The following is a 19174-nucleotide window of genomic DNA, read 5'->3' as shown; positions in this document are numbered from 1 at the left end:
CAGTTGAACATGGCTTTTTAAGCAATTATTTTTCATATTAGTTGCTACATTATCACACAATCCCCATATCCATCATCACTTATCAAATCATAGGAATCAAGTATAGTACAGCTGACATTGTGGAGGAAGAATCAAGTAGAATTGTGGGACAGAAGAGACAGAAAAGTACGTGAAGTCTCCAAGTCTGTACTCCCTGCCTCCATGTCCTTGTCACACAGAACCACTTCTGCAGCGTGCTTTGGTTTATGAGTAATTTTCCCACAGTTTTCTTAAAAGACTCACCCTTTTATTAGTGAACAAATAATAAAAGTGACTATAAGCGTTACGTAAAGGATTCCTAGCGTCGCAATGGTTAAGCACTCTGCTGCCAACTGAGAGGTCATCAGTTCGAACTTATCAAGCCACTGTGCTGGAGAAAGACCTGACAATCTGCTCCTGTAAGGATTACAGCCTAGAAAACACCCTTCGGGGCAGTTCTACTCTGTCTCATGGGGTCACTATGAGTCGAAAATCAACTTGGCTGCACTTAACAACAACACCACTATAGGGTTATATGTAGGTACCAAACAATGTTTACCCATGCTTGTACATCTCTGTTAAGTGCTACAGCTGCTAACCAAGAGGTTGGTAGTTCGGATCCACCAGGTGCTCCTTGGAAACGCTATGGGGCAGTTCTACTCTGTCCTATAGGGTCGCTATGAGTCGGAATCGACTTGATGGCAGTGGGTTTTTTTTGGGGGGGGGGTACATCTCTGAGAGTTAGTGGAGGAACTATTAATAATTATACCAGGATAACCAGTAGGAACTAGAACTGCCCCAGGGAAACTTAGGCATGCTGAAACTCCCGAGATGAAATGAAGTTCAAAGAACTTCCCCCAAAGGCCTCAAACCATTTTATAAATGCTATATCCACTTTTACTTCTGTTTAGAGCTGCACTGTCCAAAAGAAATAGAATGCGGACCAGAGGTGTAATTTTAAATATTCTATAAGCCATGTTGGAAACCCTGGTGGCATAGTGGTTAAGAGTTTGGCTGCTAACCAAAAGGTCGGCAGTTCAAATCCACCAGCTGCTCCTTGGAAACCTCATGGGGCAGTTCTACTCTGTCCTATATGGGGTAGCTATGAGTCGGAATCGACTCAACAGCAATGGGCATTAGCCATGTTAAAAAAAAAAAAGGAAAAAGAAACAGGTGAAAATAATTTTCATAATACATTTTATTTAACCCAATATACCAAACATATTATTACTTCAACATGTAGTCATTATGAAAATTATTGATGAACCATTTTACATTCTTTTATCAAGCTTAAGTCTTTGATACCTAGTGAGTATTTTACACCAAAAACACATTCCAATTTGGATTAGTCATGAGTCAAAAATCCTCACAACTGGACCAATAAGCAACATCATGATAAGTGGAGAAAAGATTGAAGTTGTCAAGGATTTCATTTCACTTGGATCCACAATCAACACCCATGAAAACAGCAGTCAAGAAATCAAAAGATGCATTGCATTGGGCAAATCTGATGTAAAAGACCTCTTTCAAGTGTTGAAAAGCAAAGACGTCACTTTAAGGACTAAAATGAGCCTGACTCAAGCCATGGTGTTTTCAATTGCCTTGTATGCATGTGAAAGCTGGACAATGAATAAGAAGAATGAAGAATTGACACTTTTGAATTGTGGTGTTGGAGGAGGACACTGACTATACCACGGACTGCCAAAAGAATGAACAAAACTGTCTTGGAACAAGTATAACCAGAATGCTTCTTAGAAGCGAGGATGGCAAGACTAAGTCTCACATATTTTGGCCAAGTTATCTGGAGGGATCAGTCCCTGGATATCATGCTTGGTGAGGCAGAAGGTCAGCGAAAAAGCAGAAGACCCTCAACAAAATTGACACAGAGGCTGCAACAATGGGCTTAAGCATAAAAACGATTGTGAGGATGGCGCAGGACCGGGCAGTGTTTTCTTCTGCTGTACATAGGGTCGTTATGAGTCAGAATTGACTCAACAGCACTAACAACAACAAATAATTCAAGTACTCGATAGCTGCATGTGGTTAGTGGCTACTACATTGGACAGACAAGCCTAAATAATCCATACATTTGGATATACAGGGATGTATGAGTAAAGTTATCTTCCTTCCTCCCTCCCTTCTTTCCTTCCTTTCTTCTAGGTTAGAAGACACTCCTAAAATGTCTTCACTTCTTAACTTTCCTTACCCTTTGTACAATAGGAAAGTTAAACTATCTGTGTTTGCTGGGGTAGACCTGATCTTGGGGCAGATAAACATTTTTCTGTTAGACTCTTTCAGAGGAACAGAGACAGTGGCAGAGTAAGATAAGCTGGTTAATTGCTGAGTGGTTCTAGAATTTTTCCCAGTAATATGTGTCTTACATTCCTAAGGCCAACAAACATACACTGTGCAACTTTTATGTTCTTGGTGTTAGACATAGAAAGATAAATAAGTCACAGTGTCTTGGACAGTTAAGGCTGGAAGTATTCATGAAGATTACTTTTCAACAGAAGCAACAGAAGTTACCTGGCAAGGCAAGGACGAGACTCTTCTGGTCTCAGATCTCTACTCATCATCCACAGAGAATACCAAAGGAAAGGTGAAAATATGGGGTTTTTTTTTTTTCCTTTTTACCATTGAGCCATAGACATTTGGCCAATATTTGATAATTTGCATAAGGGTTAGGAACAAGAGTTTTGGATGCCCAACATTTCTTCTTGGATTAGCATATTCAGCTTTGCAAGTAATATTACACCCCTCTTCTCTATACCACAACTTGTAACCAATTGAAGTCATATTTTAGGGAGGCTAAAGAATCTATCAGAAAGATAGTAAAGAATCTATCAGAAAGATAGTAGTGTTCATTTCCTCTAAGGAAGGCAATGCTGATGTCTTCAGTTGCTCTAAGCACAGAGCCTAAGTGACAGATACAGGAAACTAAACATTGGTGGGTTTTCTGCATGCTAAACGTGGTAACACATTAATCAGACACTCTCTCATTTTCCAGTATACTGACAAGATAAAAATAAGCAGTAAATTACAGTTTTTCTCTCTTATGTAATTCTTTTCCCTCTCATATAATTCTTCTCTTCCCCCAAAGCAATATATTCAGGATTAGTATGGTCTCAATCAGAATGCGTTTTTTTAAAAAAAATACATACCACATACTGGTTTTGTTTGGACTCATGATTAAAGTAGAAAACACCCACCTGATTTTTATTAATGTTCCATTAAATGCTTTTCCTTAAAAGGACAGAGTGTTTAATAGGACACCAAGAAAATATTACATCTAAAATATTTTCCGAACACTTGCTTCATTGTTTAAGAAAAGAAATATGATAAAATATTGCACAAAGCTATTATCAAATGCCCAATGATTTGGCATAGTGACTCCTACCTCATATACACTGGCACTAGTTCTTGATAAGAATATTATATAACAAACTGGGAGAATCTCTATAGCTCAGTCAGCATCCTTTTATACCTACAAATGTTCCCCTCCTCCTGTAGGAACTGTAGACAGTGAGACTTAAAATGGGAAAAGAGTCTTGCTTTTAGAAAACAATCTACTATGGTTACATTACTGAAGATGCCCTATTGCACTCATATATAGCCATTAACCGAAATCTAACTCTCAGGCTGTCTGAATGTATGATCTGTAATAATAGTTTTTCAGAGGAACTCGGGATTTAGCAGAAAATCCCACCATCCTATATGAAAGGAGGACATTGTCTCTTCAAGAAATTATTCTCCACATAACTTCTCAGTTATATCTGGCTATAAGTGCTTTTGGTATGTAATAATATTGTTCTTTAATTGGAATGTTGAGTTTTAGAAACCCAATACCTGCACCACATACCCACAATTACGGTAGCTTGAAGCTGTTTTGCCATTTACTATGGTCCGACTTTACAAAGCACCACCTTAACAGACTGAACATATATACACTACATCCTTACCAAACCAAAACCAAACCCCTTGCCATCGAGTCGATTCCGACTCACAGTGACCCTATAGGACAGAGTAGAACTGCTCCATAAAGTTTCCAAGGAGCACCTGGTAGATTTGAATTGCCAACCTTTTGGTTAGCAGCCGTGGCACTTAGTCACTATGCCACTACATCCTTTGGCATTATGAAATAGGTCATTAAAGGAAATCCAGCTGCCCAAGGTTAATATGCTTGGCTGCTAACCAAACGGTTAAAAGTTTGAGTCCACCCAGAGATGCCTCCGTAGAAAAGCCTGGTGACCTACTTCCCAAAAATCAGCCACTGAAAACCTTACAGAGCACAGTTCAACTCTGACACATACAGGGTCACCATGAATCAGAATTGCTTGGAAAGCAACCGGTAAAAAGTACACTGGCTAAGAGTATAAACTTTGGAGTGGGATCACCTGAGTTAAATTCCTGCCTTTGCTACTTACTAGCTATGTGACTTCAGGCAAGTTACTAAGCCTTGCTCTGCTTCGATTTCGTTATCCATAAAATGGAGATAAAAACGTACACTTACCTTGATGTGGAAGTTTAGATATGTGTAAAGCACTTAAAAAAATACTTGGCTCATAATCAGTGCTACGTAACCAATAGTTATCATTATAACTATATACTACTCAGAGCTCATACTAGCTGGTATTAGGGCTAATACTATATATTGTATCAAAAGATCTTTATATAATGATCTACTTACTTAGGACTGTAAAGTTCAGTTAGGCTATGGATAAGGCTCTTTGATCTTTCATTAGAAATGCAAACGGCAGGATACCTACTAGAACAACAGGTTTCAAACTCTGGCCACTGGGGTGTGAAGCACTTGGCTGGACATCAGCAGGTGGGCCAGGTGCTGGGTCGCTGCTTCTCCGAACCAACAGCGGAGTGCCTGCAGGATAAAATAAAAGGTGAGGGGTCAAAAGAACCCTGGAGGGAAGAGAGTGCACGGCACAATGCAATTTAATTAAAAAGGTTTACAACATGCTTTTATGTAAAAACATTCTTTTCTAAGGGTGCTTGTAAATGAATCCTTATTTAGTGATCTTTTGTCATCTATTTATAGAATGACACATGGAAATAAAATCTTTCAATTCTTAGCTTTCCCCACTTGCATTTCAAAACAAGCCATTGTATTTAACAGAAAACTCTTGGGCAAAACAAAGGCTGACAGTGTACAATATAAAACTGATCTAAAAAATACATGTGCATATTAAAAAGAATGCTTATCCAGCAGACAAGAGGTTCACATAGAGCAATTTGCTGTTCAGTACAGCTAGAAGTACAGTTACTGCTGCCTTTTGGTGCTTCCCAAGTCTTCTGAATCATGATATATACTGAAATAAATTATTTGCTGGGGTTATAGCATTAATGTCTACTGAAGTACACAAAGAGATTCGCTTCGTTCTCTTCCTTTTTTTTTCTAAAGTTGATAAAACTGATAAGAAAAATTAAGTTAGTTCTTCTAAAAATATATCCTGATTTCTTTTTAATTTAATGAAAGCTCCCACTATTAAATATTTCAGTCAGTTATTAAATTCTGAAAAAGGATCATACTATTAGAAAGTTTAAATGAAATTCAACCTTAGCAGAGCTAGCAGCCTAACTACTCTGACTGCAATTAGGCCTAAAATAGTTTGTTTCATATAAAAATAGCCACTACAGAGAAAAAAAAAAATCTCAAAAAAAATTATTTGCAGTTTAAAAATCATTCTCGTACAAAAATTAAGTTTTTACTTTGTGTACTTTTGGGAAAAAAGTGGAGAACACTTAATATTATTTCCCATTTATCAATATTCTAAAAATAACCCAACCCTATCAAGCTACTGTAGTTTAAAGAACACATTTCATGCCTCGTTTTATACAGTAAACTTACGGAAAGTAAATTAATAAGTTATTCACAAATTTCACTCTTAAAAGCCCTCCTAAAATCCTATTCTGTATACAAAACATAGAATTGCTAATAGTTTCCATTAGCAGTGAAACTTGTTCAGATTGAAGCTGCTCTTCTAAAAAATAACTTCTTTCATAATAAGAAATTACCATGCTACTTTGGAAGCAGACACTAAGCCAAAAGGTACGATGAAGTCCACGTTCACATTCTTTTATTTCTTTTTTTATTAATAGACACTTCACCACATTGTTCCCCATCCTCTCCATCCTCATCTAAAACATCTCTTAAAAGTATCTGACATAACCAATAGTTGTATGGTTCTCCGAATAAAAAATTAACAACAAAAAAAGTGTAGAAGCCAGAGAAAGCATAAGAAAATCCGAAGACAATAGGATCCCAGTCCTACACCAGTATTTTTTCTCTCCCTCAGGTGATCTAAAGAATAAATTGCTTTCAAGCAAAGCCCCTGAATTAACATTAAAAAAAAAAAAGTACTTAAAAAAAAAAATTAAAAAACCTGTGGCTGTCCAGTCAATTCCGACTAATAACAACCCCATAGGACAGAGTAGAGCTTTCCCTCCGTATTGTTTCCAAGGAGCGCCTGGTGGATTCAAACTGTCAACCTTTTGGTTAGCAGCTGTAACTCTTAACCATTTCGCCAAAAGGGTTTCCGACATTAGTGTACTCGTCAGCCTAAATCCAACATCAATAAAGTCACTCATTATCTTTAAAAAAAAAAAAAAGGAAAGGAATAGGGAAAACTCCATAAATTTCTGGTTCATTTCCAAGCATTTAACACAGGTCTGTACACTGCGAATCAATGATCTCAAATTGGGCAAAACAAACAGGAACACAAACTGAAAACAAGTAAAACCAGCATGGAACACCAAGGGATATTAAGGCTATTTTCTCCTCCTCCCAAAATAAGTTGATTTAGAAGCAAAAATATGGAAATTTTAATGATTAACAATTTTAGCTACATTGTTCTTTCAGCTGGTTCATACAAAAAAAAAAAAAACAAAACCCACTGCCATCGAGTGAATTCCAACTCATAGCCACCCTATAGGACAGAGTAGAACTGCCCCATAGAGTTGCTAACCAAAAGGTCGGCAGTTCGGACCCAAGACACTTCTTGGTAACACTCTTGGTTCACATATATGTGCATATATATATATATATGTATATATATATCAACTCTGTTCATTTTAAAGCTTCTTTATTTTTTGTTAGGAATGAATACATTTTTCTTAAAGCAGCAACAGCAGACAGTTTCCTTCAACTTTAAGGACACAACTCCATTTCTATGACTCCTCATTTATTGTCAATATCTACTGTTTCAATAACAAAATGTTAAATTATTTAAGACAGCTTTCTAACAACATATATTTAGATTGTTTATTCAATCAATATGCCATAGTTCTATAGTGTGCCTCCAAGAAGATGGCAGCTCAGTTTTGTACAAATGTACCAACTATTTGGAACATTACAAGAATTAAGATTGTTAAATCTTTTTTTAAACCTACCCTCAAAACTCTATGGGGTAGTTCTACTCTGTCCTATAGGGTTGCTATGAGTCAGAATTGGCACTGGCTTAGCTCATTAGGAGTAAGTTCTCCTGTTCTCTACTTTTCTGTACTTGAATATCTCCTGGTGAGTTACCTTCTAATTTTACTTTGGCTGTCTCAGTGTGTTAATAACAAGTGCAAATCATTTCATATTGGAATTAATAATGGGCGTCTTTAAATATGAACTGTTATCTCTGAGAGTTTTAAACAACTCCTCCTACAAATTTTTTTTTAATTGCTGACCCCATTTGAAGATGGATTTCAAGAAGATATTGAGTTGTAACTTAATGACAAAGAAATACATGTCCTAGTGTACAACAGAAGGTAAGTAATTAGATGCACTGAAGATAACTTCAGCAAATGTTGGCATATAACAGAGAGTAGAACTCGAACCTGGCAGGCAAAGCTTACTGAAATGAGAGGGAGACAACGCCTTTCAATCATGGAACTTCTTGTGAGGGGAAAAAAGTAAATAAAACATAACTTCCGCAGTAACGATCAAACAATAACACTAACAGCTATCATGTGCAGTAGAGAGAACCATGGACTTCAAAGTCAAATAGGCCAAGCTTCATCTTTCCTGGTGGTTTGACAGTCTCATCGTTTAAAACTAGTGGTAACATCAGATCACAGAATTAATGGGGATGTGAGATAAAATAAGGTACACTAGGAATATTGCCTAGGGATAGGAACCCTGGTGGTACAGTGGTTAAAGCACTCAGCTGCTAACCGAAAGGTTGGCAGTTCAAACTCAGCAGCTGCTCTTCAGGAGAAAGATGTGGCAGTCTGCTTCCATAAAGTTTACAGCCCTGAAAATCCTATCAGGCAGTTCTACTCTGTCCTATAGGGCTGCTGTGAATGGGAATTGACTCTACTGCAGTGAGTTTGGTTTGGTTTTTAGGGGTATTGCCTTGTTCAGTACATAACTTTCAAGCAGGAAATGCCCCCCACCACAATAAAAGGAGGTAAAAGAACTTGCTCTGCTTACATGATTCATTTGTTGTGAGCAGTGTTATCTGCTCTAAAACATGAATTCCTGAAGTCAACTTAATTTTTATGAATCAACCAGAAAAACCAAAATCATTGCCATAGAGTCCATTTTGACTCATAGTGACCCTAAAGGACAGAGCAGAACTGCCCCACAGGGTTTCCAAGGAGTGACTGGTGGATTTGAACTGCCGACCTTTTGGTTAGTAACTGAGCTCTTAACCACTGTGCCACCAGGGCTCCTATGGAATAACAGGTAAATTAAAATAGTGAAGCACAATTTTATTCTAAAGCAGGCATAGCCTTACCATAGAAATCAAAGCTTTTAAGAGGTGGGGGAAAAAGGTGAAGTGAGAAGGGAAGTTTTTTTTTTTTAAAAAAAAAAGGCAATACACTAACATTCAGAAAACATGCTTATTAACAGATTTTGGAAGTAAAGCCCTATTTCAGCTCAAGAAAAACCAGTATTCCTTGGAATCATAGTTTAAAAGCCACTGGCTGTAACGCTCAAATAAAATAATAAATGTTAAGCGCTTTAAAACATAGAGGGCTATACAACTACAGTATGTTTTTCCACACAGATATTGGAGGTCCTCTTATGCACCAGGAACTATACAGGGCTGAAATGTATTTTAAGAAGCATAATCAAGGTGCTTACGTTTGTCTTACCTCTTAGAGGAGAAGATGTGGAGCAAGCGACATCTCAGTACATTTCATTTCATTACACATCACCGTAGGTAGCAGTGCCGTGTTCCTGGCAGACTATGCATGAATTATTGGAGAACCCATACACACACACTGTAGACTGGATCAAACCCCTATTTTATTCAGCCAGGCACACAGAAACTTAATGGGAGTCAAAGAGACAGCTACTTGGAGTAGGAGAAGAGACCCTGAGGGAGCATGTAACTGCTGGTAACTTTGTCCTCACAAGATAGTGTCTTGCTGCATCAGGAATGCTCAATTCATGCTGCACCACTTGCCCACGTATAATCCGGGCTTAGGCTACACTCAGGAAAAGCTTTCAAGGACACTCCTTGTGCTTCTCTCTAAGGCTGCTAGATTCATCGGGTTCTTCCAGGGCTCGATCCAACTAGCATTGGTCAGGCCACATCATCATTGGAAGAGAAGGTGGGGTCCATGAATAACAACACATCTGCCGATTCTCAAGCCATCACCATTTTAAGGATGGTGAAACTGATGTTGAAAGGGTTGCTATAACTTGTTCCATGATCCTTGTAAAAGAAACTACAGGAGCCCAGAGATGGGCCACCTAATCCAGTTGGGGGGAAAAGATTTTTAAAGAGGCAACTAGTTAAAAGGCTCAAATTGTTACACCAATGAATAATGCAAGATATAACGACCAATACAAACATAAGGTGTTATCTATATAAGTTTCTGTCTCTGTTATAAATCACTTACACACACACATACACACATGAATGGGTGGCTTTTCTTTGCAGTTGGAAGATGTGTTTGGAATGGAGTCAGCTTCAATGACAGATGATGTGTTATACATAAAAATTCTATTTTGTGGGTTTTGAAGGATTCTTCACAAAGAGTAGTAGTTATGAAGATTAAAACCAAGGTCCAGAAGAGTTGTATGATGATACAGTGGACAGAGAAAACAATGGTTTTAAACATGAGTCCTATATCCAAAGTCTCACAGGCACATGTTCTAAATTATATGGTGAGTATCAGCAGGGTTTTTCTTTAAAGATCGTTAATGATTCTCCTGAGCAAGACTGGAAGGGCAGCTTGTCACCAATATTGCTGCTATTTCAACCTAAGGCGATACGATTGACACTTGGAGAGCTCTAGTGATCATGGTCAGAGTGCTGACAAGGCATTCTGCACAAACCAGGAGAGGCTGGCAGGGCAGCGAGAAGGAAGTGAATGCAGTACCAGCAGTCACAGGCAGAAACGGAGAGAGAAGCTAGAGGAGGATAAGGAGGACTTGGCAACTGAAGCAAACGAGAAGGAGCAAAAAACAGAAACCTGAAACCTCTCTCATATTTCTTGCTTGGGGAACAGCCATGGGAAAGTTTTGGGGACTGCTATGATTTTTTTATGATTTAGTTCGGAGAAAACAAGAATCTTGGCTTCAGCCTTACGAGGATTCGACGATTTGCTTTTAATCTAAGATGTCTTGATGTGTGTGAAAAATCAAATGGTGGATTTTCAATTGGGCATTGATAAAGTATGAAGTTGGTTTTGGAAATCATATTGACTTCAACAACGTTTTTATGATTTATTTATTTATTTTTTTATAGACGTCAACAACGAGGCAGTAGAGACAAACATGAGGTGGAAAAAAGGAAAAGAGATGAAGATTTAGTACAGGTCTATTAAGGGCATTGCAGGTGAAAGAATGGGAAAGCCAGGATTTTAACTTCTCAGAGAATATTCAGAGACAGAGAGGTTATCTAGAATGGCAAGTGCCTAACAAAATCAAACAAAGAGGGTAGCGCAGAGGAAAAGGTGGGTGGGGGTGGAGGTGGGGGTGGAGAAAGGAATTGGAGTTAACATTATAATATGAATTATATAACATTATAAGATAGTATAAAGAAGGATAAGGGCTGGTCCTTTTAGTGTCTCAATTTTCCTCTGCTCTAAAGGATTACTTCTGCATTATTGAATTATCAAATCACATAAAAAGACAGTTAAAAAAAAATAAAGCACACTTTCCTTCTAATGTTTCCAACTCTTAGGATACCGAGTTAAATATGAACAGGAAAAAAATGCTATTGAAATACCTCTAGATTGGTAAATCTTTCACGTTGATGACAAAAACGAATTGCAAATGGTGATTTTTTTTATACATTTAAAAAGAGATAAAGAAATAAGAAAAAAATATACATTCTTCCAGGTAATCAATATTAGTAGTAGGCTGCATTTTTGTGTCATATAGTACATTTCCTTAATAGACTTCGGCACCTACAACAATGTCTTTCAATTATCTTGTACTTCAACATTTGTAGAATAAATAAATTTGACATTAAAATATGGATATGCTCTCCAAAGGTACACTGCAAAAAGACTAGGGCTCAGAAAATCTGCCTTCTAAAGGTGGCTACCAATACTGACTCTTCTGATGAGGGCCACAGAGAGAATGGGAGAAAAATACAGAACAGAACTCAAATTCTTAAAAAGTGCAGACTTACTGGACCAATTGAGACTAGAGGACCCCCTGAGACTATCAACCTGAGATTCTCTTCAAACCTTGAAGCAAAACTATCCAGAGGTCACCTTTAAGTAAAATAACAGAGTGGCACACAAAATAAAGAATATTATTCATCAGTATGATGCTCCATTAAAAAACAAACTATATGAGACCAAAAGGTCAACAATTACTCTAAAACAAAGATAAGAAGTTAAAGGGGCAAGGAAACTAGAGTACTGGAAATGGAACAACCAGAAAAGAATTAAAGAGAATGTTGACATATTGTGAAAAATGTAACTAATGTCACTGAACACTTCGTGTAGGAATTGTCAAATTGGAAACCTGATTTGCTGTGTAAGCTTTCACCAAAAACGCAATAAAATATTATTTAAAAAACAAACAAAAAAACGAGTGAAAGAACAGCCTTTGCTTCTGGAGATTAGTAGATTTTCTTTTTGTGTGGATGTTACAGGCATCAAATAGGGCTTTTCAACTGATCCCTAGCAAACTCCATAGCACTAAAATCTGGAGACCCATAAAAAAAAATTGGTAATGATATCAATAGCGCCACGATTTATGGCAAAGCACAGGTAAGAGATCACTTTCACTGCAGGAGTGCCTGACCCAGTTTGGTGCCTGGCTTGTGATGAATGGAGCAGCTGTGGTATGCTTTCAAACACTATAATGGAAAAACCACACAAGAGAAACCAAGTCAAATTTTAACAGAATTTTAGTCGTCCAAATATTTTAGTCTTAAATTTCACTGCATTAGAAAAAAGACTCCCAGTATTGCTATAAAATGAGGAAAGAAGTTCACTTAGTATTATTTTTCTTTAATTTTGGATTGTAGACACCATCCTGTTCAACATATGGGGGCAAACACCTCCATAAAGCTGGTAATTCACAGAATAGTCACTAATGACACAATAGACATGAATGAACAGTTACCTGATAAAACAGCTTCTAGTGTTCAAAAAGCTACTTAAATTGGAGTGTCACTGCTATAAAAACAAGTAAGGGAGTTTCTAACTGACCTTCAATGGGAATTACGATTTTCTCTGAAGATGGTTTTGCCTTTACTTGGAGGACATTGTTGCTGTATTACTAAAGGCACATGCCCCTTCTTTGATTGAAGTTTTCACATTTTATCTGTTTGATATATACAACTCTACACGTTTTAACATCGTTTAAAGTACTTTACAATATCAATTTACTCATGCTATTTAAGTTCAGTTGGTGTCATGTCTTAGACATGGACTAGGGTCCAAGTGTTATATTAAGAAAAATGTCAAGCTTCAGAAAAGGTTCAGCACAAGCAATTGACCTGGTCTTTAAAAATCATATGCTTTAAAAAGGAGCAAAATATTAACATATACAAATAGAGATACTTGAATCAACAAATCCAAATAAAGACTCCTAAAACTTTAAAAAAAAAAAAAAAAAAGGAAGGAATTTGACATCTGCATACCAACTTCCAATTTCTTGTTCTGACATTCAAAGACTTTAGTGGTTTTCCTCGACCTACCTCTCTGCTTACATCTTGTACTGGATTCTTTGTCATTAGTTAGACACCAAATATTAGTTAGACACCACCTGCCATTGGGTAAAACTGATCTCTACAACTTTTAGTATGTATTCTGGCTCAATCTTCTAAAATATCATTTTGTAATATCTCAATTAATTTTAATCCTGGCCATCCCCACAGTTACAAACTATCTCTCCTTCTTTGGAATACTCTGTAATCAGATGCAGATTTTGCAGCGGCACTAATGAAGCATAAGGATTAGGTTCCCTTATTTGCATGAGCCCCTTACAAGACCTCAAGAGGAGCTTTAACAATATGATCACATATTTATATAATTTTGTTAAATTTGCAAAAGTAAAATGTTTTAATTGCCATAGTTAACTCTGTTATCCCTTTCAACTCCAATGTCCCCACCATCACATTCTCCCTCCTAGCAGGTGACGCTAGAGTGGCCAAGGGCATTTCTGGGATCCAGCCAAGGGAAAATTGAGTTGGAGATACATTTGGTTTTAATGTAGTCTAATACATTTATGTGGTTCACAGACACTTCTAAGTGTAGTTGTTATTGCCAGTCATCTGTTGATGAATAGCTTCTAGGAATATTCAATCAACCACTGTATTGGTTCACCCAGCTCTGTGACACAAAGGTGCAGTGCTGTAGATGACATCATAGCATGACTGTGTCCTTTCTGCACCCAACAATAGAAGTATGTAGGTACTGGAAAATAAACAAGATTTGAAATGGACCTAGCCAGAAGCTAGTCTACAGAAAAAAATTCTTTCAGTCACCAGATGAATAAAATTATAAGCAGATAATTCAATTTTCATTGACAATTTGACAAATGGGAAGTTCTTTCCTATCTAGAATATACTTGATAATACCGTATGTATGTCATGATAAATGTACTACACTTTTTTTCATTTTTGATGGGAATTATGCAAAATAGAATTAAAATTCCTGTACTAATAAAACACAAAATGATGGCAGCTTCAAAAGTTGCAAGTATGTCTATCTGTGAAGCCACATGCCTATATATCCCAATTATCATTATTTAAACAATTAAAAGCATTTTGATTAACCGTACTAAAGAAAAGATTATCTTCTTATCAATAGAAAATGATTAATACATACGAAGAGATGATTAAAAAGTATGAATCCAAAAATTAGCATAAAGTATAATAGAGATAGTAACAGGTAGTTAATTCATATAATTATTTATTTATGACTTTATCAGTTTTATTAAATTTGTAAATTGTTACGATCTTTTTTCATTCTAAATGAAAATTCATTTTTGTACTTCATTTGTATTTAAACTTTCTGTTCCTTTTCTTAAATAGCTCTCTCCCACAACTGCATATATTCAAGGCCCCACAAAATGTGGATCTGCTTTTTGGGATATATCATATCCTGCTTTATCTTATAAAAATTGTATTTTTCCTTCTCGCCTTAATCCACTCATTTAACAAATATTTACAGCCCACCTAAAATACATGAGGCAGTCTTCCAAGCACTCTGTATACATCAGTGCACAACTCACAAATGTCCTGCTCTTGTATAGTTTGTGGAATGCCAAGGAGCTCTGGTAGCATAAAGGTTAAGTGCTGGACTACCATAAAAATTGTTGTTATTGTATGTTGTGGAGTCGATTCCAACTCATAGAGACTCTGTGGGACAGTAGAACTGCCCATAGGACTTGCTAAGTTATAATCTTTATGGGAGCAGATCAGCAGGTCTTTTCTCTCATGGAACTGCTAATGGGTTCAAAACACCTTTTGGTTAGCAGTCAAGCACTCAACCATTGTGCCACCAGGGCTATAGCTAGGAAACCCTATGACAAATTTCTGCTTTGTCATATGGGGTCCCTATGAGTCAGAATCAACTAAATGGCACATAACCAACAACAGGGAAAGAAAGATAATAAAAAAGGTCATTTAAGATAGTGACAAAATAAACTGCTAAACAGGAACGTCAGAGAGAGAGTGACGTGAAGAGTAGTAGCATTATATTACATGTTCTCTGCGGGCAAATGACTTATACATATATAGCCATCAAACTGACTCTGACTCACGGCAATCCACGTATGTCAAAGTAGAACTGTAGTCCATAGGGTTTTTAATGACTCAATTCAGAAGTCTTTGGAAATTTTTGCTTCACAAAAGGGGTTTATGCTCCCAAAATATAAATAAATTGATACTGTCAGATTTTTTTTACCCAACACTTATTTTTTCAGCATCAACACTTGTTTTAAAACAAACACTAGTCACACTAATGCAGCATACGTTATCACCCTTGCAACTTAATAATAAATGAGCAAAAGGGTAATATCAACACCAGTGCTAAGCAATTCCAGTAGAGGTTCTGAAATATTGACTACAATCTTGTCAATTACAACAGTTGTGAAGAAATCTATTACCCCTTCAGTTGATCTTTCAGTTTTCTATGCTTTATAGTCTTAAAAACCCATAAACCCATTGCCACTGAGCCAATTCCATCTCATAGTGACGCTAAAGGACAGAGTAGAACCGCCCCATAGGGTTTCCAGGGAACGTCTGGTAGATTCAAACTGCCGACTTTTGGTTAGCAGCCGTAGCTTTTAATCACTGCACCACCTGTGCTTTTAGACCTTAGATATTTATGAGGTTAATCTGTATTCATAAGATTTATGGCAACCCATAGAATAACTAGAAGGGTAACAGCTCTGTTAACCTAAAAAAATTCTTTGGAAGAGTTGAATTTTAACAGAATTTTGAAAAGCAGAAGATATATGAATTGATGAATTGGTATACAATGATGACTAAGATACTCGTAGTAGGTAGATGGGTACATGATTTTACAGGCTAGAAATGAACACTCATTCATGGATACTGATAATATGCTCTCAGTCAGAAGACAGGCATGAACCAAGTAACTGGGGAAGAAAGTGATTAAGAAGACTGAGGAATCTGGTTAGAAGAGCAATCCTTGGAGGCATTAAAATGAGAGATCTTTAATTTAATCTAATTTAAATAGCAGTGAGGTTTCCAAAGGGTGACAATATACAGCATTTTTTCAAGTACTGAGCTACTACTTAAAATGCCTTTTGGAAAAGGCATTTGTAATTGTTCATTTAAGAAGGATTTTTTCCCTCATGGTTTCTTTATGAATTTCATTGTAAAAAACATAAACCAAAAACCAAACCCACTGCCATCGGGTTGATTCCAACTCCTAGTGACCCTTTGGGACAGAACAGAACTGCCCTATAGAGTTTCCAAGGCTGTAAATCTTTACAGAAGCAGACTGCCATATCTTTCTCCTGTGGAGCAGCTGGCGGGTTTGAACCATTAATCTTGTGGTTAGCAGATGAGCACTTTAACCACTGAGCCACTACATTTCCTAAAAACCATAGAGTGAATCTTAATATGTGTCTAGTTAAGGGATTTGGCCTAGAGGGGATTGTTTGCTTCAGTATGGAGCACATTTTGGGTCATCCATTAGGCAGAGATTTTGGTCAGTACCAAGGGCTTAAGGAACCATTCTTTTCTCCTAAATTGTAGGCCAGAGCTCCCAGTGTGCTGAGAGCAACAGCCTGTGAAAGAACACCTCGCTGGCTCTTTACAAGATGAGAAAGGGAGAAACCAGCAAGGCCTTCAGGCCATTGAGCTGCAGTTGCAAACAATTACTGGCAACATCAAAGTACTAAATTCAAATCACCAAGTCCATCTTCATAGATGAGAAACATCCACAAGTCAATTTAAGGCATCCTGGGCACAAATCTATAAGATTTATCTGCTGCATTTGATCATTACATTTTACTGGATCATTCAAAGTTGCTGGCAGGACTGGGAGAAGTGGTGTGTTATGAAGCCACTGTTATCTCTTAGGAACACTCAAAACACAGTTTATGCCAATGCCTATATGCTCCCAGTGCTATCTTCTCTGCAGTAGAGAAGGTACCTAATGTCTCTCATACCCTTTGTTTTTCTGATATTAATGGCATAGTTTCTACTGAGCAGCACTTAAAATTCTAAACAAGGGTCAATCAACTGAAGCTCAATATACAAAATTCAGAAACTGTGCTTCTCTGGCAGGAAACCTGTCTAAAAAAAAGAGCCTGAGGAAAAGCTGACTCTCTCCTGTGTGGAGACTATTTCAACTTTTGTAATTGTGGCTTGAGATCTCATTTGTTGACCCATAGCTGCTCCTGGAGCCCAGAAACCAGCTTTGACCTCAGGCACCTTTTACTTTATGCATCCGGTAGGAAGGGGTCTGTCCGTGATGTGGAACTGGCCCCAGCTGTCCAAGCCTTTGTGACCTCACATTAGAGAAGTGAAATCAAATCCACTTGAAAGTATCCTGGAAGACCACCCAGGTGTTTCATATGGCTGCTGTCTTGCTACTAAATAGGTTCATTACACAAGCTGGAGCACATTATACCAGCAAACTAATTCACCCAATAGCATAGCAAGGCAATGATCCAAGGATCATTATTGACTTTTCAGAGTAACTCCTGGCATCAAATTCAATGTGCATCGAAATCCAAAGACCACGGGTATGAAACTAGATCATGTTTCTATGATTTTCAGGGAAAGAGGCAAGCTCCTCTTATTAACAGCATTGAGTCCTAACTTTCAAGGGAAAGACATTTGAACATAGAGGGCCCAGGGCTGCCAAATATGAGTAAATGAATAATTTTTTTTAGGGATCAGCACAAAGCTGGTTCCTATGAGGCAGAGATTAAAGATGTCCCAAATGTCCAACTTTTACAAATTGCTGTACCACTCCATCAACTTTAACATCCACTATTCCTCCTCCTCTCAGTAGTCTCCCTCCTGTTTCAGTTCTATAATTCACTGCAATGTCTCACAGAACTCACGAACCATATAAAGGAAATGGCTCATGCAGTTGTGGAGGCTGATAAATCTCAAATCCGTGGGTCAGACATAGGCTTCTCCCAACCCATGTAACTGCTGGAGCTGATGAACACAAACGAGCAGGTCAGACCACAGGCTGCTGGCTCACAAGGCAGCAGAAGCTGGCAAATCAGGTCAAATGATAGGACACTGGCCCATGGGACTGTGGAAGCTGGCGGATCCCAGAATCAGTAGGTCAGATGGCAGGACTCTGGCTCATGTCCCAAGAACCAAAGGTCAAATGATCATGAACCAGATGCAGAATCCAGATGCAGAGAAAGAGACAGCAAGCCCCGCCAGGGCACTCACATTGGATATACCTTGGGTGTAGGCCACGCTCCAGTGAAGGGTGTAACTTCAGTAAAGGTGGACTTGAGTCATACCCTCCTGCAAGACTGTGACTCAAGACATATCCCACACCAATCCTGCTTTATTAACACGTAGAGGTTAGCATTTACAACACATAAAATGAAGGATAATTAGGATAATTACATCAGATCATAAAATGGAGGACAATCATACAATACTGGGAATCATGTCCTAGCCAAGTTGATACACAACCTCAACCATCACAGGTTCCGTATACCTTAGTTGCATAGTTCCTTTCAATCATTGCCTGTGAGTTACAAAGACTACGGCTAGAAGGGCCATATTAAGTAATTCATTGCACTGCAATAGGGAAGACAGAATTTGGTTTGAATATAAACTATTTTCCATAATGGATTTTTAAGAGTCATAGGAACAACCTTTATACCAGAACATGAGATGTTCATTAACTCGAAGGTGATATGTGTTTTCTCTAACTTATGTCACAAGCCCATTAAACTTCACGTACTGAATTACCCTAGGTTAGCATTTATTATAACTTAGCAGCATGGAATAAAAAAATATTGATAGAAAGTTACAGAACAGTAAGTTAATGTACAATTTACCAAGATCAGAGGGAATGCAATAACAACATTTAACAACAAAGACCTACCACCTGTGAAATGCATTAAGTGAAGGCACTGATAAGAGGCCAGTATCTGAATCTGCATTTGAACTTGCAAAATGGTTTCTGCATTTGAACTTGCCAAATGGTTTACTTTGAGATGGAGGATCATAATCTCATCTTTCAGGCCTTCTCAGGGCAAACAAATCAATACACA

General features: G+C 37.6%; 1 protein-coding gene across 11 annotated transcripts in view; it reads right to left on the bottom strand.

The window, feature by feature from the left end:
• The window catches only part of PARD3B (par-3 family cell polarity regulator beta), a 1165226-nt gene that overhangs the window by 598045 nt on the left and 548007 nt on the right, over positions 1-19174 (bottom strand). For all 11 annotated transcript variants that reach the window (XM_049888916.1, XM_049888918.1, XM_049888913.1 and 8 more), the window contains one exon: positions 4785-4894. In XM_049888916.1, coding sequence (XP_049744873.1) covers positions 4785-4894 — 110 coding nt within the window. The remainder of the gene's footprint in view (positions 1-4784; positions 4895-19174) is intronic.

The sequence above is a fragment of the Elephas maximus genome, chromosome 6 (assembly GCF_024166365.1).
Source record: "Elephas maximus indicus isolate mEleMax1 chromosome 6, mEleMax1 primary haplotype, whole genome shotgun sequence".
Lineage (NCBI taxonomy): Eukaryota > Metazoa > Chordata > Mammalia > Proboscidea > Elephantidae > Elephas > Elephas maximus.
Note: the sequence above shows the minus strand (reverse complement) of the source record. Positions and strands in the feature narration are given on the sequence as shown.